Source organism: Leptodactylus fuscus, chromosome 3 (genome assembly GCF_031893055.1).
Source record: "Leptodactylus fuscus isolate aLepFus1 chromosome 3, aLepFus1.hap2, whole genome shotgun sequence".
NCBI classification, from domain to species: domain Eukaryota; kingdom Metazoa; phylum Chordata; class Amphibia; order Anura; family Leptodactylidae; genus Leptodactylus; species Leptodactylus fuscus.
The window spans coordinates 26,430,792-26,456,379 of NC_134267.1; the positions used below are offsets into that span (position 1 = coordinate 26,430,792).

Below are 25,588 nucleotides of genomic sequence, written 5' to 3' on the forward strand. Positions count from 1 at the left end.
CGCAGTGAGACCAGTGTATAGAGACTGCAGAGAGTCCAGTTGTGACCACTGAGTTGCCCCTCAGACATACCATTCATTCTATTCTGTAGGGAGTTGTCACATCTGTTCTGTATAAAACATTTAGGGCCAGAGATTGACTGATCACGTCTGCTTTGTATGAACAGGTTAGGTCCAGGGATTGATTGCTCACATTAGAGATTGGTTTGTGAACGCCTGGGGTTGGGGATGATGGGAGTTATACACTGACCATGTACTTTGCGTATATGGTATGCTGTGCTCGGGTGTGTGACTTCCTCTTGGTCTCACAGGATAAGTTTCTATTTCTCCATTGTTTCATATGATATAAATAGCAGAAGAGATCTCAGGGGATTAGGAGAAAGCAGCACAGCGCCCCTACTGTCCTCATATGGTATCACAGGTCTGTGGGGCAGGATGTGGGCCCAACAGGAGTTTGCCAGGAATGAAGTCTCAACACAGTCCATATATAAAAAAAGAGAATGCATAATTACTGCCATACTGCCCACCTAAATAGTGCTGTCATATACTGTACACCTAAATAGTGCTGTCATATACTGTAAACCTACATACTGCTATATTGTAAACCTAAATAGTGCTTTTATATACTGTACACCTACATACTGCCATACTGCCCACCTAAATAGTGCTGTCATATACTGTAAACCTACATACTGCTATACTGTAAACCTAAATAGTGCTTTTATATACTGTACATCTACATACTGCCATATTGTACACCTAAATAGTGCTGTCATACACTGTACACCTACATACAGCTATATTGTACACCTAAATAGTGCTGTCATACACTGTACACCTACATACAGCTATATTGTACACCTAAATAGTGCTGTCATATACTGTAAACCTACATACTGCTATACTGTAAACCTAAATAGTGCTTTTATATACTGTACATCTACATACTGCCATATTGTACACCTAAATAGTGCTGTCATACACTGTACACCTACATACAGCTATATTGTACACCTAAATAGTGCTGTCATACACTGTACACCTACATACTGCCATATTGTACACCTATATAGTGCTGTCATATACTGTATACCTACATACTGCCATATTGTACACCTAAATAGTGCTGTCATACACTGTACACCTACATACAGCTATATTGTACACCTAAATAGTGCTGTCACATACTGTGTACCTACATACTGCCATACTGTACACCTAAATAGTGTTGTCATATACTGTACACCAAATACTGCCATATTGTACTCCAGTGTACACATTGTATCAGTCTTCCTAGTCTTTGCCTCTTAGACGTCTCAGGTAACATTTTGGAGGTCACAAATAAGGGGGGGACATTATTTTCAGAGTTTTTTTTTTTTTTTATTAACATGCTCTAACAGTCTCCAAGTTCCAGCAGCGCCCCCACCAGGACAGGCGCCCCCACCACTATGTATTGAGCCCTTGACTGGTGGGGGCCTTCAGTATAGGACATGGGGTGATGACGATTCGGGGGGCCCCCCGTCTGCCCGGTCACTGCCGGCCCAATCCTAATACACAGATGTTGGTGCTACAAAAGGCTAATATGGGGTCAGGGGTAAGCAGCGTCTGGAGCTCCATTTTTGCAGTGGGCGGGACCAGACACCCCGCCATAAATGTATGATTATCTACAAGGCACCAGGAGCCCCTCGTGTCAGGGTCAGGGCTCCAATTGGCTGGTTCCGGAAGTCTGGTTGCAGTGCAATGGGTAGAACTTTTCTTTTTTCTTGGATATTTGTCATCATGTGATCAGCGTCTTCGTGTTTTCTGTCCTAGTGATTATGTCCCCTATAGGATGAGGTTAGTGAGAGCGGGCACCATGGAGCGCCTGAGGGCCGGGATTTGGGGAGGGGGGGGTGAAGCCTGCAGAACTATCCGCACATCGTCAGGGTCAACCACTGCAAGAGGAGAGACAAGAAAGGGTTAAAACGTAAATAACCCACCAATGCCCCTACCAGGGCATCAGCCAAGAACTCCTGTCATTTGATGTTCTGTTGCCCTTGTTTATGGTAATGAACCTTCTAGATACAATGTCAACCAATCACAGCAAAGCTCTCATCTATCCAGCGCCATGTACGAGATCAAGCTGCGCTCTGATTGGCTGCTAAGGGTGATCAGGCCTGACTATCAGATCTGAATTACAAGATTCTGCATGTAGTTTGCTGCCCCCTTGTGGCCATTCTGTATAGGACACTCATTACAACTAAAACCTCACAGCATAATGATGGCTAATAACAGAGAGCAGCAGCTTAGTCTGTGCAGAACCTTACCCCATGATATTGCCTGCACTCACCTCTCCCAGGCTCATCTCTGCCGCTTCTCCCTCGGGGGCAATATTCTTGAAAAATTCTGGGCAAAAAAAAAAAATGCAAAAAATAAAATATCACATGGGCTCTGCCAAGATGGCCGCCAGTCTAGAGTAGAGACAGGAGGGGACTTACTGAACATGGCCTCCAGCTTCACCAGGCAGCTCACAAAGTTGTCAAAGTCGATGCCCAGCTCGTTGTCAGCGTAGCGAGCGACCAAAACCTGCATGAGCTTATTATTCAACCGGAACCCTGGAGAGAAAGGAAATGGTGACTCTACCTGCGGGCCCCACAATCGGGAAGACTCCACCCACGGCCCTCACACCCGGAAAGACTCCACCCGCGGCCCCACACCTGGGAAGACTCCACTTGTGGCCCAACACCTGGGAAGACTCCACTTGTGGCCCCAACACCCGGGAAGACTCCACTTGTGGCCCCAACACCTGGGAAGGCTCCACCAGCGGGTCTCACACACGGGAAAACTCCACCTGCGGGCCCCACACCTGGGAAGACTCCACCCGTGGCCCTCAACACCTGGAAAGACTCCACCTGTGGGCCCCACACCCGGGAAGACTACACAAGGGAAGACTCCTCCCACGACCCTCAACACCCGCGAAGACTCCACCTGCGGGCCCCCTTACCTGCACTCTCCAGGGCCATCCGCAGCTCATATGAGCTCATGGTTCCAGACTTGTCCAGGTCGTGCTGCCTGAAGACTCCCTGAAAGGTGCCCAGAAATAGCCCCAAATTATTATTATTACTGCCCAGGAAACATCATGTGACCCAACCATCAGGGGTCTCAGCCTCTGGTTCTCTCCCAATGCATGCTGGGAGTTGTAGTCAGACGTCTTCCCCCAGCACTTACCAGCCAGTTGCGGATTTTGTTCCACAGGATCTGGAACTCCACAATCCCGAGCTTCCCGCTACCGTCTTTCTGCGAGCGACTCGGTTAAAGAACAGACAAAACTTCTCACAGTGTGATGGGGTCACTGAGCAGATACTGTAATGGTGACCTTTGTGTGGGTGGAGCTTATGGAATTTACCAATACGTGTCTGCCACTAGGGGGAGCGCCCAATACACGTCTGCCACCAGAGTGGGGCACCCTGATACACATCTGCCATTAGGGGGAACGCCCTGATATACGTCTGCCACTATGGGGAGTGCACCACTACATGTCTGCCACAAGGCGAGGCACCCTGATACACATATGCCACTAGGGGGAGACTGCAGACATTTACACAGCTCTTATAAAAGTAGGTGGCAAAAAACAGATTTTTGTCTACTCACCTGTAAAATCCTTTTCTCATTGTTTCACTGGGGGACACAGCACCTTGGGTATAGACCTGGTCACTAGAGAAAAAAGGCAGTTGGCTCTGCCCACACAGGCTGTACCCTCTCACTGACAGTGCACTCAGGCAGTTTTGTACCACAGCAGTAGGAGAGAGTCCAAAAACAAGAAAACAAACATGGAACCAACAACCATGAGCAAACCTAAATTTGTGAAGAAATAAAACCCCGTACACAAACAACAAGAAAAGGATTTTACAGGCGAGTACACAAAAATCACTTTTTCTCGTAATATTTCACTGGGGGACACAGCACCTTGGGACGTCCAAAAGCAGTCCCCGAGAGAGGGAAAACACACCTTCCACCCTGAAGAGTCAAGAAGGCGACGGCGGTGGAACTGTTGGACTGAGAGCAAGCCGGCCGACCCCGGAGAAGGGGGGGATGTCCGGTACGCAGAGCCTGAAAGAAGGCACTCAGTTCCAACAGATTGAACTGGAGGATTCCTTCCGGACCACCGTTCCAGAACATCCTGGACTCGGAACTCTGCATCCCCCCCCCGAAAGACTGGCATCGACAAAGACACCTGCCAGTGGATGGAAGACAAGACTTCCTCCATAAAAAAAAAAACCCAGGAGGAGCGCCATCCACGAAGTTCGAGATGAACTCAAGGAACAGGGAGTTAGGCGATCCAGGCTGGACTGGCACTGCCCTTAACGTGCCAAGATTGCCAGCTGAAAGACAGTAATTGGAACTGGACTGAAGAGTTCAAACCTTGGTTTTTGGAGGAAGAATCTTGCCCAGATGAGAATCCAAAAACATCCAGAAACCTCCATGCGCTAAAAAGCACAAGACAGGACTTCCCCTCGCAGAACAGCCAGCTGAACCACCAAAGAAGATCCAGAGGGATCTGTAACTTGGAGAGATTGTCCATCCTGGAGGCAGCCTTAACCAGAATATCTTCCAGGGACAACAGCCACACCTCTGGAGCGGAGAATTCCCAGTTCCATAAAAGCAACCACGAATAGCAGAGACTCCATGCGAAAAGATTCGAACTTGAACAAAACCTGTTGAGAGACTCCAGATCCAGAAAGGAACAGAGAGAACTGTCCTTTCTTTGGAACAGTAAACGGGCTGGCATAGAACCCCTGGAAGAAGCAGGCACGGGCACAATCACCCCCTCTGCTGAAGCATGGAGACTGCAATAGAGAAGAAAGGCCGCTTGCTGGAGACTAGAGCGGGGATGCCCAGCAGGACTAGTCTTGCTGGAGGGCTTCTTGGAGGACGAATCCAAAGGAGATTGCCTCCTGAAGAGGAAAGAAGAGCGAACACTCTGAACATCTCTGACAAAAGTAGGGAACTCAAACCCCAGCCGCTACTCCAAGCCCTTCCAAAGGGACGGCACTGCTCACATGAGAAAAAAAAAAAAAAAAAAAAAGGGGGGGGGGGAAGAAGCAACCCCAATCATCTTAGAAGCAAGCTCAACGTTCCAGGAACGAAACAATCGTGTGACATATAGCCACAACATCAGCAGTGGTCTTGGCAGACTGGCAAACCGCTTCAAGGGAAGGATCACATAAACATTAGAAGCGTATAGAATCAGACACATCAGCAAGATCAGCCCTCAGCTGTTTGCCCCAGGTGATACCAATAATCCAAGACGCAGCAAGAGGAGGAACATTGGAAATCTGCAGAGCTGACATAATCAACAAGACCAGCCCTCAGCTGTTTGCCTCACGTGATACTATAAACCCAGGACACAGCGAAAAGAAGAACGCTGGTACCTGCAAAGCTGACTTATCAGCAAAAAAGAGAGATGCACAGAGCAGCTGTAAACAAAAGGCCGACCAGCCAAACAGTCCAGCCTTCTAACAGAGACACCACTGAGAGAGGCAGAGTTATTAGAGGCAAAATAGGTAGCCCCAGAAAACCTGGCAATGGCTGAACCACCGCAAAGGACTCGGTCCACCTAGAAATGCATAACTCCGGGAAGCAACAGGACATCAGACCTCCTGGAGACAACCAGGGGCTGGGCCAGATGAAGCCACTGATCCTGCCGAATATTTGAAGAGTATCACACACTGCACAGACATGCTCCTGCGCAGCAGCCGCTACCAATGTGCCTGACTGGAACTCCAATTGGGAGTCAGAGACGTCCCCAGAATAGCCAGAGTAAGCAGGAGGAGACCTAGATCCACCTGTCCTGGAGGAGCCATGTGCAGATCCTTTGTGTTGACCTAAGGGAAACAGGAAAAATCCTCTTAGGGCCTTAATCACAGCTGCTAACTATGCAGACAGAGGAAACCCCCAATCTGGGCGGACAGCCGCTCCAAGATACTGCCATAAACTGACAAAAATCTGTCCAAGTTACCCAACCTGGGGGAAAAAAAATGCCCAAACTAGTGAGGGGGAGAAGGGCCAGGAGACTCCAGAGCGGGCAGAGTGGGGCAACAGACAGCACATATAGATACAACCTGTCCGTAAAGACATTTTAGCTTGCAGCTAGAGCAGGCATGAATGAGATAACGGGGAACGTCAGGAACCAGGGAAACTCCTCATGAAAAATCATGGCGGCTATAAAGGAAAAAACAACAACCTCCAAAGGGTAGCCTACCAGATCCTAGAAGGAGACCGTCCCCAACAGCTGCAGATAGCAGCACAAAAAGATCCACAAAAGCTGTGACTGCAAGGAAAAACCAGAACAGGCTTCAGAACAGGAAGAGACACATCAAACAAGGTTCTTCCTGCAAGATTCCTGCACAAAGAGTTGGGAGGAACACCCAGGCCCGCCCTCCGCCCCATGGGCGGCCTCCAGGATTCAGCTGCCGCGCGGTTCCTGGCGCCATCCGCATGCCCGGGTACACAGCGGGACCTAGTGCAGCCTACACGTCAGCGAAGCTGCGGCCTCGCATAGAAGCCACGGCTTGCACCGGCAGCGCCAGGAGAGACCGGACGCAGAAGAAGCTAGCGTCCTACCCGCCAGCGAGGCCGCAGCTTCAGTAGAGGCCGCGGCTTCCGCGGGGAGCTGGCAAAGCGGCTAGGAAAGGCCGGGGCATGGTAGGGCCTATTGCAGCCTATCCGCCGGCGAAGCCACGGCCTCAATTAGAAGCCGCAGCCGCTGATATAATCTCCCTGGCTGGCAGGTAAGAAAAGGGGACCCAGGGAGCTAGGACACACACCTCCACTCCCCCATACCTGCCATGACCCCAGAGACCCGGGGGAAGACAGAGAAAAGCAGAGGGGGGGGGGGGGGGGAAGAGGGGTAAGAAAGAATACTTACCTCTGCCCTTTAATAATTACTGGTTCAGCATCTTCAGGTGCCACAGACTCACCCCCTCGGTGATACCTCGCACCAAAAGTGGGGTCACCGGAATCTCCAACCGCTGATGCAGCAACAGGGGACTGGGTGACTGCAGGGCGCTCTGTAACAGAGCGCTTGCGCCCGCAGGGGGTGTGACTAGTGTAACATATACACTGACAACCCCCTGCCCCTGAAAAAGAAAAACAATGCAAGACAGAAAGACCTGACTCAGGTGGTGACTGCCTCCTACGACACTAGGAAAAAAACTGCCTGAGCATTCTACCAGTGACAGGGTATAGCCTGCATAGGCGGAGCCAATTGCCTTAATTTCCCTAGTGTCCGCCTCCTAGTGACCAGATCTATACCCAAGGTGCTGTGTCCCCCAGCAAAATATTTCGAGAAAGAAGTATAATTACAAATGCAGCAGCGCCCTCTAGTGGCTGATATTTTAATACTCTCCCCCTAGTGGGAGTTCTGTTAGTAGTGCAGGAGTCCTAGAATAGATAAGACAGTATAGAAGACCAAGCTCACAACATACATTCCTTTTGGAATAGAAATACTAATTTGACAATTAAATCCGCATCATGATTAAATAGACTTTTTTAACTAAGTCATGCATGATGTTAAGGATGCTGCCCTCTAGAGGGCGGCGTACAGAGTGCACTGTTCTCCTAATTACATCCTGGAGAATAGATTTGCATATTTTTTACCCAACATACAGCAGGTCAGTTACAGTAAGAGGGCGGCCATGATGAAATGGATAAGACCCAAACCCGACCCCCCAATCAATCCATCACAGGTGAAGGATACGTCCATGAGGTTGACCATCTGCCGGCACGCCTCCATGCTGAACCCGTCAGTCTTCAGGTCCTTGTCTAATGGGAAGAAAACAAGGAATGAAATGTGAAGACCAAGATAACTCCACCCTTAATCTATGATCATCACCATCTTCATCATCAATCACCGCCATCATCATCACTACCAACACCAGGTATCGCTGTAGACCCCTATTCTAGCCATGGTTACCTCCTCCAGAGCTGCACTCACTATTCTGCTGGTTTCCTGCACTCAGGCTGCAGAGCTTCACGTCTCATTGCTGCCCCCTGCTGGGTCTATGGTGTATTGTGAGGTGTGATGTTCACAGCAGGCATTATACACAGCTACATCTCCCATAATGCAATACAGAAAGTGCACTGCATTCTGGGAGTTGAGTAGCATTACTGTTGTGCCCGAGTGCAGCTCTGGATGTGGCTGGAGTATACCCGCCACAGGTCACTCACGTCTTGTCACCACTCTGTTCAGGATAGTCCGCAGCTCGAAGACGCTGATCTCCATGTCCTGAGGAGGAGCAGAAATCGCCGTAAGTTACTGGTCAGACTAGAGCAGCAAAACCCAAGAACCCTCCCCTCCCCCACTCACCTCTCCTGCCAGCTGCTGGAACATGTTCTTAAAGGAATCATCAACGTCGTCCTCGGAAATCTCCTCCTGAGAAGAAACATCAGACCATCAAAAATGCAGAGAGGAGCAACATATACCACAGCGGTGTACAGTCCGTGTCCTACCTCATCAGGAAGATCTGCAGACACCTCCTCATCCAGCTCCCTGGTGAAACAAGAAGAACAAGGGATGAGAAGCTGAACCCCAACACTCTGCACCCCAATAATACACCCAAGAATCTGAATTGTGGTGTAACAGCAGCACAGCAAATGCAGGTCTATATGTAACTAGAATACATTATTTAGCCTCTGAGCTGGGAGTGCTACTCTAGATGTGACAGGAGCATAAAACATGATGTAGCAGCAGCTCTAGGTGTGATTAGTGTATAAGGGGTCAGTTAATGTCAGATCTGTGCTGTAGATTATACACAGGGTGCGAACACTCTGGTGGTGCAGGGGTGGCTATTATAATATAGGGCAGACCCTACTATATTGGAGCACAATAGACTCCACCCTCTACCAGGATTGGCTCCTCCCACACTCACTCTGTCTCAGACTGTTTTTCAGTGAAGACTCTCAGCACAAAGTCTCCCTCCTTGTGCGGCTCGAAGGTGGAGGGGACAACGATGTACTCTCCGGGGGGCAGGCGGATCTGGGTGCTCACTTCTCGCAGGTTTATGAAGGTCTCAGAGCGAGCGCAGGATTGGTGACGCAGGAAGAAATCCTTCTTAAGATGAACGTTCTGGCAGCCCTTAAACTACGGGAAGAAACAAAGCAAGACAATGAGAAATCAGAATCAGGAGAAAGTGATATCTACAAGGGAAGGAGGTAAAATAAAGGACGAGAAGGAGGAGGAGGAAGAGTGAGAAAGTGAAGAGGAAGAAAAGATAAAGGAGAAGCAGGAGAGGATGGTGGAAAAGGAGGAAGAACAAGAAGATGAAGAGGAAGCAGAAAAGATAAGTGGAAGAGGATGAAGGTAAAGGAGGAAGAGGAAGGAGAAGACGATAAAGGAGATGAAAAAGACAAAGGAAAAGAAGAAGGATATTATGAAGGAAGAGCAAGGAGAGAAAGGAAAAGATAAAAGGAAGAAGATAATGGAGAAGAAGAAGGTAAGAAAGGAAAAGATAAAGGACATGGAACAACAAGAGGAAGATGAGAGAAGAGAAAGGGAAAAAGGAGAAGGAAAACGAGCAAGAGGAGGGAGAAGAGGAAAGAAGACAAAATAGAAGACAGGACAACAAGGAAAAGAGAATGGAATGGAAGAGTTCAGGAGCCATTCCCAACCAGACCCAAGTCTCCAGGTGACAGTCATCACCAAATCTACCAGCCCGGATGTACAGCGGCTCCTAGTATACGGGCCGTCTTTAGACACTTTCTGGTGTTAACCATTAAATGCTGAACCCCAAAATATGCGCAGCTGCACACCCCATCCTTGTACCTCCATGTGAGCTTCACGTACCTCATCAGGAACCTAAAGGAGAAAGGAAGAAAGAATACAAGGAATCAGATGGTGGAACCTTCTAGAGGAAACAAGGTTTGACCATAGTCATAGGCAGGATTCTTTACAGTAAGAGCTCAGACTACAGACTTCACTGCCACAAGATGTGGTCATAACAATCAGGACCTGGTTGATTTTCTTGAAGAATCATTGGTTATGAGAACTAGAGTTTTTGGGATAGGATGCTGTTCCAGAGATTTAGTCCAATTGCCTTTATATAGGAGCCATTGGCGTCAGTCTCGAGGGAGTTTTTTGGCTCTGGATCACCTTGGTAGATTTATAGGTTGGAATTGGAGGACTTTGGTCTTCATACAACCTTATCGCCAATGTTACATAACAGTAAAACTTCTTAAAGATCCCTCCTTATCACGGAAACGCGGGAATCGGACGCATGGACTGATATAGGACTAGTTTTAAAATATCATTCATGACCCAATCATTGAGACCCCACCCCCAATAATCTGCATCCTGCGGGACTTCACCTCATACACCGCAAAGCCGATGGTGTGCATGTCTCCACCAACTCTCCGCTCCCGCCTCCGGTTTTTCTGCATGAGTGCCACCAGGAAGGTGCAGGCCAGCTCGTTGTCATCAGGGTCGTCGTCCTCTTCCAGGAGTGTGATCTTAAACTGAGGGTTGATCCAGAAAGTGGCTGCAACCAGAGAGTGCCTTAGTGAGTACCTGTGCCTATTAAATGTAGTGGGGTACAGGGACCACCCTACTCCCCTTACCGGGATTATTCCTGCAGCCCCCTGCAGTGCTGCCCCTCCGCCAGGTCCCCTCGTACATGTTTGTGTGCCACTTGCTGAGCTCATCTTTGCTGAGTGCATCGGGGGTGAGATTACAGATCTCCAGTCGGGAAAACTGGCGCAGGAACTCTTGGAAGGACATCCTGAGGAACAGCAGAGAGGAGTTAGTGGAACACTATACAGACAATGGGGGATTAGTAGAAGGACTGGTGGCGGAAACTGAAGTTCTGGCCGTTTATTAAGGAACTCTTATAAATTGACCCAATCCATCGCTTAAGTGGCAACGTCTTACCCATCATTGATGTAACGATAGGAATAACTCATGAAAGACCAAAGACTGGAAGAGCCCTCATATAGAACATAGTCTGATCACTCACCAAAACTCGCCATCTTCCATCTTTAGACACAGGTCTTCTCGCTCTGAAGGATCAACCTCGTTCCATTCAGAAGAGCTACACAAGACAACGGACAAGGGTCATTCATCATTTGTGTGTAACAGGTATGAAACTACAACTCCCATCATGCTGTGATAGCCGCAGGTATAGTAAACTCATAACTGATGGAAACCACTGCTATGCATTACAATTGAAAGCTGATCAATGAAAGAGACATCATCAGTTCTGGCAATCATCAGGTCCACCAGAAGAAGAAGAAGGTCAACAACAAGACAGAAGACATTCAGGAGCCTGAATACCCACACTGAGGGTAGGACATGCAGAAGAAAACACAAGGTCTTGAGAAATTTCAGTTAGAAGTCCTCGCCAGGTCCTACAAAGCCTACCATGACGTACAGATTTCGGTCAGTTTTCTTACCTGTCACTCCAGGCTCCCGTCCACTCCACCTGGCCCCAAGGATTGCGAATACGGATGAGCTTCTCCACCCGACCTCGATAATTCACCTGATACCAGAGAAGATGACAATTGAGATGCTCGTGTCTAATGCACATGTTAGAAGATCATTGCAAACTCCATCCTCTCCATATATTGGCTGCTGTGCCCCCATCACCGTCCTCACCTCCTTGAGAGCTGTAACAGAATACGCATGACCCTTCACCAACTTCTTGAAGGTAACAGATTCCATGTCAAAGGCACTTGTAATCTAAGAAAAGAAAAAAAAAGTCAGGTTAGAAAGAGATGGGGAGAAGAAAACATCTATAAGGGCACCGCCATGGGGGCCACACAGAGCCCAGTAAGAAAGAAATGGCTGGGGAGCCCAAGAGACCACAGATCCACCCACAGCTACCCCACATGGCCACGTTATGAAAGTCCCCAGAGTAATATATTAACCATATCTCATGATAACAGTATTCTGTGGTCATTACTATCCGGAAGTGTCTGTGAGCGCGGCTACAGTGGGATTGGGCAAAGATTCCTCCCATGGATGTTGTTGTTATTAACAAGCTAAAACACATTAATAGGCTTTCAGGTGACTGATAACAGATGACAACAGCATACTATAAAGTATACAAACTATCTCATAAGTGAATATCCAAGAAGATGAGCGGCTTCTTACATCTATTGAGCAGCCCAACAGGGATCCTCGCTCCAGAGCTCGGCTGATGATTTTGTCCAGATCTCGTGGAGCTTTTCTCAGTTCATACATGGTGGCGACACCACCAGTGAAGTCCTCAAACCCTTCCGTGGTGCTCCCTCCAGAGAGGGCCTCATAGGAACCATTCAGTCTGGAGGAGAGAGGGAGGAACATGGTTACCCAGATACACCAAAATAATGGATAGTATCAGCGACACAGAGTGCAAGAAATAATATGCCATCGGCAGTGGCATAACTAGGAATGTTACTCACCTATCTCCCGTCTCCTATGCTGTCGGAATCCAAAGTAGTCGATCTTCAATTACATCAGACGTCACATAACCCAGGACGCAGGCCGGGGTCATGAGACGTCAGACGACTAGGCCGAAGTCTGCACGGATCGTGGAGAGGTAAGTAACAGTGTTTTTTATGTTTCTTACCTCTCCTGGTCCGCCAATCATTATACTCAGGGGTCCGAAAAGACCCCCGAGTATAATGATAGCAGCGGTAGCAGCTGTCACCGGGCCCCTAATGTCCTGGGCCCTGTGGCAGCTGCCTCCGCTGCTATGGTGGTAGTTACGCCACTACTGGAGTATAGTAGAGTCACACTTTGCCTTGGAGAAAATATATTTGAGCACACAGCCCAACTCACTTTTTTGTAGTAATGTCCTCCTCCAGAGATCAATGTGTGAAGCCCTGTGCAAGGATTTCCATATCCCTTTGGTTGGAGACGAAAAGTAAAAAGCACCTGCCACCTTGAAGGGCTATGCTGGGTCACCTGCCACCTTGGAGGGCTATGCTGGGTCACCCGCCACCTTGGAGGGCAATGCTGGGTCACTTGCCACCTTAGAGGGCTACGCTGGGTCAGCCCCCACCTTGGAGGGCTACGCTGGGTCACCCGCTGCCTCATTGGGGGTTGTGTGGTTTCTTACTTGGCATAGGCCTTCTCCAACAGGGCACTCCAGAACTCTGAGCACTCGGCTGAGTGAACAAAGACCAATTCTCCATCCTTCACCGGCAGCCGGTCATCGATCACCACGTCTACCCAGTCCCCAAATTGCCAGATCTACAGACAAGAAGAAGGTGTACACGGTGAGGACAAGGACATGGAAGGCCTAGCTTGTCTCTATAACCTCAATCCCAGTCCATTCAGTGTAGGGCGCAGGTTGGCAGGTATAGATGGGCACACATGGCGCACATGATCATAGTGCACATGGTTTAGTGTCCCAGCTATCCTGTATCATACCTGGAAATGGAAAATTCCTCCATAATCCTCCTGGAAGCTCTGCCCATGAGGGACGACGCGGTGCAGAAGATCCTCATTCAGCGTCAGGGATCCGATAGCAGCCAAAAGCCAACAGTCACCTGCAAGATCAAGACGTCAACTATCAGGACCCCAGACCAACCACCAAGGAGGTGAACCATGGCTGGACCCCCTCATTACATGAACATATGACATGTTCTGGTGAACCGTCAGAAGAAGCTGCGGAGCCACCATGATGACCCAACCCCTGACACTAGGATAATAAGTAAGTGGCCCCTACATAGACTGCTGTGTAAATGTTTTATTTGCATGAAGAATAATACTACTTCCACCCCGCCCCTTTCTCTTTATGTTGGGAGACATTCTGCCCAGCACTGAAGGAGTTAAGGATTAACCAGCAATGCACTGTCTATTATTAGCCGCTGAGCCGCCGCCGGGCACAGGCCACAGTGCAGGGTGGACGGGAGGATCTGGCTCTTGTCCTGACGTTCTATGAGACTTTATTGTATAGAATGGCTACCTGTGGTTCCATGTGGTAGCCAATCACATTCCAGAACAGTGAGAAGTGGCCCCTGATACTAATACACAAATCATACTCCTGTCACCTCCGGAGTTGCAGTCCTCTTAGCGCTTAGGCTGCAGGATCTCACATCTCTCTATCACCCCCTGTTGGTCCTGTATCTATGAATGCATGCTGTGCTGCATTGTATTGTAGGAGATGTAGTGTTTATATCCCAAGGCCCAGACTCACCCAGGGCTCCCTGACAGATGTCGGTTCTGGTGGCTCCACCAACAATGAACTGTGGATCCGAGACTATTTCCTGCAGAGAGAATGTTCAGGTGGTCATTATCAGATCAGGGAAAATTACTATGCCCCTCCCCCAATCAGACACCCCCTCCCCAGAATTGAGGTGACTGATTACTTTAAGGCAGAGATGTGAACCGGGGAGAACCTTTCACAGTTTTTTTCTGGGTCTCGAGTCTGAACCTCCTGTATGAGGGCAGACACTGCAATGGTTGAGCCACAGACGGTCTGAATAGCGAGACTTTCCCTGTCTCTGCAGTATATTCCCATGTATAAGGTCCTGGTATATAGAGATAGATCCCTGTATGTCTATACAATATCCAGGTAAAGAAACACTAGTGCAGGTTTAGGTCAGAGAAATCTCATTGAGGAGCTGGGTCTGAGGCTCAAATATTAGGGTTCCTGCCTCTCGGACACCAGGTCCAGGGTCTGAGACCAAAGGCAGACTTAATGAGAAATAAGACAGAAGAAATCTTTGTATAATGGTAAAAGGTGCCTGTGCCATGGGGCAGATTATTTATGGGGCCCACCTCACCTTATAGATCACCCCTCCTCCACCCCCACTAATTTTCCCTTCCACAGTCAGATCTCTCCATCCCTAATAGTATAAGACTGGAGGGTGCGATATGCTGAGTCTCTATAGATACCCCAGTATACAGGACTCCTCTACACTATAAGGCCTCATGGCAGACCCCACAGTGGTACTCACTGATGGCCGCTTCCATCGGACCCCTTGTACTTTGCTAGAGCCAGGACCGAGCTCCTTGAAGCCCAGGGAGGAGGTTGCAGCTGGAAAGTGGGGGTCTTCAAAAAGAGTGCCGTTCTCTAGACACTCCTGACGCAAACTATCAAAATCTTGGTTGAGGTATTTTACGGCGCAGTCGTGGGATCCCACACCCGACGCCCTCAGCCGATCGATCTTCAGCTTTGATGCGATCCCACCAAAGGGCATCATCTTGTGCCCTAAAAGAAAATACAGAATGGTTAGAGTGCACTGTGTGCTCAGAAACAGAGCGCGCGGGGGTGCCCAGGGACAGAGCGCGCGGGGGTGCCCAGGGACAGAGCGCGCGGGGGTGCCCAGGGACAGAGCGCGCGGGGGTGCCCAGGGACAGAGCGCGCGGGGGTGCCCAGGGACAGAGCGCGCGGGGGTGCCCAGGGACAGAGCGCGCGGGGGTGCCCAGATAAAGATTATTAATGCATAGTCTGCTCAGATTACTCTTGTATACAGTCAGATAAATATGGTGCACAAAAAGTAGTGAATAGCATGCTCGGAAAATAGTTTGCCCAGATAAATAGTAGACAGTGACCTATGATAAGCTATGCCTATATTGCTGAAAATAATTGCACCCATAGCATTTAGCAGACAACACTGCAGGGCTCAGGGGGCAGGCTCATACAGACCCTGGGTAATTTATCGGTGGTTCTGACCATTGTCTGGGGTCCTCTGATTTCTTCAACAAACTTGAACTATATTAAGAGTCAACCTTCAATTCTCCAGGGTAGACTAAATGATGACATATTACAATTTTTATACTGGCCATTAGAGGTCAGTTGTGAGCCATCTCAGTTTACAGCCTGCTGTGAATCTGAACGTTTTGCCACCTGATCACTAGTGAGTGCAGTTTCTGCTGTTCCTGCTGGAGCTGAGATAAGAACAGACACCGCAGCCAGTCATCTACCATGTGTAGGGCATAGACAGCAATGTCACTAGTACGTTCTCAGCTTGTTGGTGTCACTAGAGCGTGTTGTACTCTGATGACATCATACGCTACTTTATACCACTGCTACTGTAGTGATAAGGGCGAGTGTACAGCATGGAATTCACAATGAAAATCTGCAACAAACTACATTACAATATAGGCAACCGGAGCCCTTATTGTATTGCATTGTGTTGCATCGTGCAGGACCTGTGGTCACATGGCTCTCCTGTGTAGGTCCTCAAGAAAGTAAGAGTTGTATATCTGATACTTTAGATCAGGGGTAGGGAACGTACGGCTCTCCAGCTGTTGCAAAACTACGACTCCCAGCATGCATACTTGCTCTGCTGTTCTTGGAACTCCCATGGAAGTGAATGGAGCATGCTGGGAGTTGTAGTTTCACAGCAGCTGGAGAGCCGAAGGTTCCCTATCCCTGCTTTAGATCATCTTGCTTTGGGCTGTGGTGGAATTGGCGTGCCCAACCAACATGGCCACACTGCGACTGGTCCATACCAGATGGGGTCGTCCTTCCCGGCAGTTCAGAGGATATGCCAAGCTGGTGATGCCTACCCTGTGTGTATTTGATGGAGTGTCTGGTCTACCACAATGGATGGCAATGTAGAGTACAGAGTACAGGAGAATCCACCGATGGACCCAAAATTGATCCAGCAGAAGATTTCAAGGGCATTATGGTCTATTTCCTGGTGGTCTTTGGAGGGTGGGCCCTCAGAATCATCTTATCTGGGGGCCCAAGAAACCTCAGTGTGACACTGGTAGGTGGTGTGATGGAGGAGATGTCCAGTCCGCCCCGGGTCACCACACACATCCAGTCAGAGTATAAGGTAGACCCAGAACCATGAGGCACGGCTGGGCTGAGGCCATCAACACCTCAGCATCTCCCCCTCCCGCTCTGACTACAGGTTATGGAGAATATTTACTTTGGGCCATTCTCCCTCCCCGACGGGAAATTAATCCAGAATCTTATGTACACAGCGACAATCTACACAAAGGAGCCAGATCTGCGGGCGTGAGAGGTGCGAAGTCCTCTGCAGAATGTAAGACCATGCACTTAGGGCGATGATCTGCAGAGAAGACAGCGGTATAATAATCTGCAGGATATATAAGATTATAGCAAGAGATTATAAGGAGAGCGTCATTATATCTGGTGCAGATCCCCCGGGCAGCACCCACATCTGCAGCCCCTCTGCTGGGCGGCCGGTAACCAGGGTGGAGGAGGGGATCATATATGGAGAATACATCCAGGCCTCGTCCATAGCTGGGCACTGAGTCAGCGTTGATCCTGAGCCAAAGCCCAGCAGTAAATGAAGCGGAAGTCCAGAGCCAGCGACCTGCCCCATCTACAGTCATGTTATAATGTATCTCCACCGTTATAACCCCTGGGCTAGAAATGATGACATCACTGCACTGCGACATCATGGTTTAGGAGGGATGGGACACAATATCTCGCAGCGTCCCTCCATACTGTGCAGTTTAGGTCCTGAGGGACTCGGGAGGTTTCCAGCTGTCGCCGTCTCTCCAGACCTCGTGTTTAGATGAGGAGAGATTACCCAGAATCCTCCTGCAGAGTCACCCGGATGCCTAATAAGGATCGATAATGACTAATTATGTAAATATTTACCTGCCCTGCCCACCCAAGGAAGAGGCCGGGTCTGTGCGGGGTGTGAAGACTTACTGCTAGGGGGTTAGTAAGTCGCCGTACACACAAGACACTGTGAGATGAGAGATATTGTCTCCCCCTAAACATGGGCGCAGCGAGATGACAAAACCGCATTAGATATCGTCACTCTGTACTGTCCACCCCATAACCCCATTCATACAGTTCACCCCGTCCCACATCTCTCACCAATTTCCACTGTCATGTATTTTCTCCTTCTATCCACCCTGTCACACGTCTCTCCATATAGTCCATCACGTCACAATTCCCGCCATACAGTCCACCTTATTCCAAGTCTCTTCTCTACAAGTCTACCATGTCACCTCTCTCCATACAGTGCACCCTGTAACACGTTCGCTCTGTACAGTCCCCATCAGATCTCTCTCACCGTACAGTCCTTCGATATCTCTCCATACAGACCCCATCAGATATCTCTCCATACAGTCCCCATCAGATATCTCTCCATACAGTCCCCATCAGATATCTCTCCATACAGTCCCCATCAGATATCTCTCCGTACAATCCCCATTGGATATCTCTCCATACAGTCCCCATCAGATATCTTTCCCTATAGTCCCCATCATATCTCTCTCCATACAGTCCCCATCAAATATCTCTCCGTAATGTCCTCATCAGATATCTCTCCATACAGTCCCCATCAGATATCTCTCCGGACAGTCCCCATCAGATATCTCTCCATACAGTCCCCATCAGATATCTCTCCATACAGTCCCCATCAGATATCTCTCCATACAGTCCCCATCAGATATCTCTCCATACAGTCCCCATCAGATATCTCTCCATACAGTCCCCATCAGATATCTCTCCATACAGTCCCCATCAGATATCTCTCCATACAGTCCCCATCAGATATCTCTCCATACAGTCCCCATCAGATATCTCTCCATACAGTCCCCATCAGATCTCTCTCTCCGTACAGTCCCCATCAGATCTCTCTCTCCGTACAATCCCCATTGGATATCTCTCCATACAGTCCCCATCAGATATCTTTCCCTATAGTCCCCATCATATCTCTCTCCATACAGTCCCCATCAAATATCTCTCCGTAATGTCCTCATCAGATATCTCTCCATACAGTCCCCATCAGATATCTCTCTGGACAGTCCCCATCAGATATCTCTCCATACAGTCCCCATCAGATATCTCTCCATACAGTCCCCATCAGATAGCTCTCCATACAGTTCCCATCAGATATCTCTCCATACAGTCCCCATCAGATATCTCTCCGTACAATCCCCATTGGATATCTCTCCATACAGTCCCCATCAGATATCTCTCCATACAGTCCCCATCAGATATTTTTCCATACCATCCTCAGATATCTCTCCGTACTGTCCCCATCAGATATCTCTCCGTACAGTCCTCATCAGATATCTCTCCATACAGTCCCCATCAGATATTTTTCCATACCATCCTCAGATATCTCTCCGTACAGTCCCCATCAGATATCTCTCCGTACAGTCCCCATCAGATATCTCTCCGTACAGTCCTCATCAGATATCTCTCCATACTGTCCTCAGATATCTCTCTGTACAATACTCATCAGATATCTTTCCATACAGTTCCCATCGGATATCTCTCCATACAGTCCCCATCAGATAGCTCTCTGTACAGTCCTCAGATATCTCTCTGTACAAGCCTCATCAGATATCTATGTACAGTCCAGTCCCCATTAGATATCTCTCTATACAGTCCTTAGATATCTACCTGTACAGTTCTTGTCAGATATCTCTCCATACTGTCCTCATCAGATATCTCCTTGCACTGTCCCCATATAGCGCACCCCATCACATATCTATCTGTACAGTCTCATCATGAGATTCCACCACATACAGTCCTGTGAGACATGTTTATACTTGTATAATGCTCTAGTCTGTTATCTCCACATATAGTCTCCTTCCCATACAGTCCCTCATGAGATAGCTCCTCCATGTAGTCCCCCATTTTTGGGCTTAGACCTCCTGACTGATACTCTATGTAACGGATCTAAAACATATTCCGATCCTGCCCTGTCCCCACCCCCTGGCACCCTCTCCCCCCTCCCCCATGGCAGCCTCCATCTCTTCCGTCATCTCCATGCCATCCTCTATAGGTAATTACGTGATCACAATACTCCATGTAGGACCCATCCAGATCGCGCAGTCCACCATTACTGTCCCTCCACCAGATGGTACCAGCACCGGGGCAGATCTACCACCTACCTACCTGAGAAGGCCATGAGTGATTAGTCCGAGCAGCAGTGAGTGTGAGAGCTGGAAGCCGCAGAGATGTTGATTGCAGGTAAGCGTTATAAAAAGAAAGGAAAGATGGTGAGAAAGGCAAAAAAAGACACAAAGGTCATAGGTCACAGAGCCCACCGGGTATTACACAGGCCACTGAGACCTCCATATAACCACTGCTAATACTGGTCCAGCTACCCCCACCCCTCCTGACCCCACTGCAGAGCATACTCTGACTGCAGGTCTATGAGAGGGGGGAGGGGTTATATATCTTATGTATAAGGCTACAATATACAGGCCTTACGGATACAGTGACAACTCTACTGCCCCAATAGAGGATGGAGCTGCCAGGATATACTACATGTGATTCTATACGCCCAGGATACAGCCATCTGTACTGGTCACTCCCAGCTCAGGGTGTAATAGTGCTGGGTCTGAAATCTGGAACCACAATGGGGTCCAACATCACCCCAAATAAGTAAAGCTATACATGTACAATATGGAGGAGCCACAAAATATCTGGTTTAGGGTTTGTTGCAATCAGTGCATTATGAGGAATATATAGCGCTGGGGTGTATCGGGGGAGGGGTAACCAGTGGCAAATGGCGGACCATCTACCATTCTCCCTCTTGGACCTTTGCTGTCAGTGAACCGACCATGTGTCTTTCTGTATCCAGATAAATATTTACAGGATGAATTTCCCTCCAGTTATCTAGAGAGACAGCGTCCATATCAGTTACCGGAAACCGGCGAAGTCCTGGAGATTAGAGAGGAAGCGACCACCGCCATATCTATATACCACCCCAGCCTGATGACCACAGGAGCTGACAATCTAACACCCCCACAACAGCAGGTGTCAGAGCGGCTCTTCTACTTGTCACAGATTTTGGTGTTCTGACATTTCGGCACAATGTGACAACAGGACGTGCGGCCACAATCTCAGAGACCGCAGCGAGACGTCCTGGTAATGTCCCTTTGTACACAGCAGTAGAGGGGAGACGATAGCGGCCATGATGTCTCCAAAGCTGGAGGAAGACACTGAAAACATTTCTCACATTCCCTGAATATCTGAGCTGTGTGTGTACAGGCGTCAGAGAAGACTCACACAGGAGCGGCTGCAGGCCTCATCCTGCTCACAGCTGGGGGTTTGTTACAACGTACAATGCTCTTTGAGCTGAACACAGCAGCAACATAAAGCTCTGCCCAGGACTGTGTACACCAAGTAATGCCTAGTCCTGTTCACAGCTGAGGGTTTGTTACAATGGCTGCGAGAATCTCATGGCTAATTTGCTACACTGTATCAGTCTGTTCAGCTCACAGAGCATTGTCTAGACTGGATATCATTGTAACAAACCCTCATCTGAGAGCAGGACGAGCTCTGTATGGGGTGAGCGCCTAAGCAGAGATCTGGATAATGGTGAGGATTAATAAAATATATGAAGGCGCGGGGCCTGAGATAGGTAAATATCACACAGGGAGGCAACACCGCAGATAACAGGCAAATATAAGAGCCTGGCAGCTCTGCCTGTGTACCTGCCGGCTGATTCACATCCTGCAGTGTCAGATGTAGTCCCCCCATCATAACCTCCCCTAACCCCCCAGCCCAAGAATACAGAACAATCCCTGCAAGGTTTTCATAGCAATGGTGACTCTCCTCCCCCATGTCACCCAGCTGTCCACACACCATGATGTAGAGATCACCCTTCCTGTACCAGACAATGACAGGAGTAGTAACTGCATGAAGAGTAGAGAAACTATGAGCAGCCCGAGGTAAGGATTAAAGGACAACTCCACCCAACATTATCCCGCACCTATAGTGACATTCATCAGATCCGCACACCTTATACTGCAGTACAGCTATTCATCTATTACTACTGACAACCAGCCTGTATATATCATGTCTGAGAGGTTGTCACAGCCCCGCCCCCTGTTACTGACATCACTAATATGATGTGATCAGACATGAGATCGGCACACTATATATATATCTCATGTCTGACATCATTCAGCTATAGCAGGTTCCCACGTGACATGCGATAATGACTATGTGGCCCCCGGGGGCCCTTACACTTCCTCTCACACATCCCATTGATTTATACGACATCAGCCTGAAATGGCTGATAACAGGGAGTGATAGTTTGGCTTAGAGGACAGACTGCAGATGGAGTGTCCCTTTAATGGGCTGTTCTTGTCTTTTTGGGGCCCCTGCACATCCTCACGGAAGTTCTACCAATAACCCGGGCCCCTCGCCAGCTGCCCTGGGGGGTTCTGGGAAATCTGCACCACCCAAAATAAACTAGAGAGGGGATCCCGTGTCCAGGGGGCAGAGCAGGGTTAATGGAGAGCAGGGAGAAGTTTAGGAAGAGGAAGGAGCAAGAGGATTCCCTTCTGCAGTGAGGGACGGGAAAGGGTTAAGTGGTGTCAGTTTCCCCGCAGAGCTGGGTGTGCCCCGCACTACAGAGGGTTAATAATACTCACTGGTGTCCGCTGTGCAGCTGCCTGTGTCCGGTGACGCCGGGCTGGGCCCTGTATATAGCGCTATAGATAGATATATAGATGTGTGTGTATATATGTATATAAGTGTATAGGAGGAATCCCTGCAGCCTCCGCCTGATACTTTGTATCAGCTCAGTCACTCCCTCATTCTCAGTGACGGGTGGGCGGAGCTAAGGGTGGGCGGAGCCTCATCTCTTAAAGCCACAGCAGAGATGTGCTGCAGCTGTACAGGGGTCTGCTCTGCAGATGTCACATATCCGTTATTACTGAGGTCTGCTGGTTGTAATTACCGGTATCTGCTCTTATCCTGTATATATGGACAGTGCACAGTACCACTTCTCTAGTCCTGTATATATGGACAGTGCACAGTACCACTTCTCTAGTCCTGTATATATGGACAGTGCACAGTACCACTTCTCTAGTCCTGTATATATGGACACCGCACAGTATCATTTCTCTAGTCCTGTATATATGGACAGTGCACAGTACCACTTCTCTCCTCCTGTATATATGGACAGTGCACAGTACCACTTCTCTAGTCCTGTATATATGGACAGTGCACAGTACCATTTCTCTAGTCCTGTATATATGGACAGTGCACAGTACCACTTCTCTAGTCCTGTATATATGGACAGTGCACAGTACCACTTCTCTAGTCCTGTATATATGGACAGTGCACAGTACCATTTCTCTAGTCCTGTATATATGGACAGTGCACAGTACCACTTCTCTAGTCCTGTATATATGGACAGTGCACAGTACCACTTCTCTAGTCCTGTATATATGGACACCGCACAGTATCATTTCTCTAGTCCTATATATATGGACAGTGCACAGTACCACTTCTCTCCTCCTGTATATATGGACAGTGCACAGTACCACTTCTCTAGTCCTGTATATATGGACAGTGCACAGTACCACTCCTCTAGTCCTGTATATATGGACAGTGCACAGTACCACTTCTCTCCTCCTGTATATATGGACAGTGCACAGTACCACTTCTCTAGTCCTGTATATATGGACAGTGCACAGTACCACTTCTCTCCTCCTGTATATATGGACAGTGCACAGTACCACTTCTCTAGTCCTGTATATATGGACAGTGCACAGTACCGCTTCTCTACTCCTGTATATATGGACACCACACAGTACCACTCCTCTAGTCCTGTATATATGGACGCCGCACAGTACCACTTCTCTCCTCCTGTATATATGGACACCGCACAGTACCACTTCTCTAGTCCTGTATATATGGACAGTGCACAGTACCACTTCTCTACTCCTGTATATATGGACAGTGCACAGTACCACTTCTCTAGTCCTGTATATATGGACAGTGCACAGTACCACTTCTCTCCTCCTGTATATATGGACACCGCACAGTATCACTTCTCTAGCCCTGTATATCTGGAGAGTGCACAGTACCACTTCTCCTGTATATATGGACAGTGCACAGTACCACTTCTCTAGTCCTTTATATATGGACAATGCACAGTAATAATAATAAATTTTATTTATATAGCGCCAACATATTCCACAGCGCTGTACAATTTGTAGGGTTCAGATACAGACAGGAAGATGCATTACAAAGAAAATCATTTCACACAATGGGACTGAGGGCCCTGCTCGCAAGAGCTTACAATCTATGAGGAGTCCTATAACATGTGGATGGAGCTTGGACCTATAAAGTTAGCCTGAAAAGACATCACATCATGTGGGGTAATGTGGGAGTGGGGACAGAGGAGGGTTAAATTTTGGGGATTCTAATTATAGGGTTTACATTAGAAATTGTGATTGGCTTGTCTGATAAAATGTGTCTTTAGTTTGCGTTTGAAACTGAAGAAATTGGGAGTTAATCTGATTGTCCGGGGTAGAGCATTCCAGAGAAGTGGTGCAGCTCGGGAGAAGTCTTGTATACGAGCGTGGGAGGTTCTGATAATAGAGGATGTAAGTGTTAGGTCATTGAGTGAATGGAGAGCACGGGTTGGGCGGTAGACAGAGGTGAGGGAGGAAATATAGGGAGGTGCGGCATTATGGAGAGCCTTGTAGATGAGGGTGATAACTTTATATTTTATTCTATAATGAATAGGCAGCCAGTGTAGTGACTGGCACAGACCAGAGGCATCGCTGTAGCGTCTAGTCTGATAGATGAGCCTGGCCGCTTCATTCAGAATAGATTGTAGAGGGGAGAGTTTAGTGAGGGGAAGACCGATTAGTAAGGAGTTACAGTAGTCAAGGTGAGAGTGAATCAGAGAGACAATAAGTGTCTTTAGTGTATCTCTGGTAAGGAAAGGGCGTATTCTGGAGATGTTTTTGAGGTGGAGGTGACATGAACGTGCGAGTGATTCAATATGAGGGGTGAAAGAAAGGTCTGAGTCAAACATGACCCCGAGGCAGCGGGCCTGCTGCCTAGGAGTTATAGTAAGGCCTGAGACTGCAATGGATATATCAGGGACAGATCTATTAGATGGTGGAAACAGTAGTAGTTCAGTCTTAGAGAGATTTAGTTTCAGATAGAGTGAGGACATGATATTAGAGACAGCAGAGAGACAGTCACTGGTGTTCTGTATGAGTGCAGGGGTGATGTCACAGGAAGATGTGTATAATTGGGTGTCATCAGCATAAAGATGGTACCTGAAGCCAAATCTGGTGATGGTTTGTCCAATGGGGGCTGTGTAGAGAGAAAAGAGCAGGGGGCCTAGGACCGAGCCCTGAGGAACCCCAACAGCAAGGGAAAGAGGGGAGGAAACAGAGCCCGCAAATGATACACTGAAAGTGCGGTCTGAGAGATAAGAGGAGAACCAGGAGAGCGCAGTGTCCATAAGGCCGACTGAGCGGAGCATAGTGAGGAGGAGATGATGGTCAACAGTGTCAAAAGCTGCAGAGAGGTCCAGAAGAATAAGAAGAGAGAAGTCACCATTAGATTTAGCCATTAGGAGATCATTGGAGACTTTTGTGAGTACCAGTACCACTTCTCTACTCCTGTATATATGGACAGTGCACAGTACCACTTCTCTACTCCTGTATATATAGACAGTGCACAGTACTACTACTCCTGTATATATGGACAGTGTACAGTACTATTTCCCGTCTAACATCTCTACTATCAATTTAATCCCATGTAACATGATATTTAATGTTCGCTGCAGATCGTGTAACTACTTGTGCTTTTCTTCGCTCTTCCCTGCAGCCGGTTTCTCCTCATATCCGCATATTTCTACTTGATTGTTGTGTTGGGGGGTTGCGGCCGCTTTAGGCATCACATTGCACTGC

At 48.4% G+C, this 25,588-nt stretch overlaps 1 protein-coding gene across 2 annotated transcripts; it reads right to left on the reverse strand.

The window, feature by feature from the left end:
• Positions 1 to 1,352: 1,352 nt before the first annotated feature.
• Positions 1,353 to 22,468, reverse strand: CAPN11 (calpain 11). Of its 2 annotated transcripts, XM_075267342.1 has the most exons (23): positions 22,298 to 22,468; positions 19,806 to 19,852; positions 14,917 to 15,170; positions 14,154 to 14,223; positions 13,385 to 13,503; positions 13,071 to 13,204; positions 12,122 to 12,290; positions 11,624 to 11,707; positions 11,422 to 11,507; positions 10,986 to 11,060; positions 10,591 to 10,751; positions 10,342 to 10,511; positions 9,821 to 9,832; positions 8,907 to 9,118; positions 8,488 to 8,527; positions 8,345 to 8,410; positions 8,206 to 8,263; positions 7,736 to 7,800; positions 3,205 to 3,273; positions 2,981 to 3,059; positions 2,475 to 2,591; positions 2,327 to 2,382; positions 1,353 to 1,931 (listed from the first exon to the last, which is right to left on the reverse strand). In XM_075267342.1, exons 2-23 carry the CDS (start codon positions 19,816 to 19,818, stop codon positions 1,905 to 1,907), a joined length of 2,136 nt encoding a protein of 711 aa, XP_075123443.1. In that variant the 5' UTR covers positions 19,819 to 19,852; positions 22,298 to 22,468; the 3' UTR covers positions 1,353 to 1,904. The 2 variants fall into 2 exon arrangements, with proteins under 2 accessions (XP_075123443.1, XP_075123444.1); XM_075267343.1 differs by lacking the exon at positions 19,806 to 19,852.
• Positions 22,469 to 25,588: the final 3,120 nt, after the last annotated feature.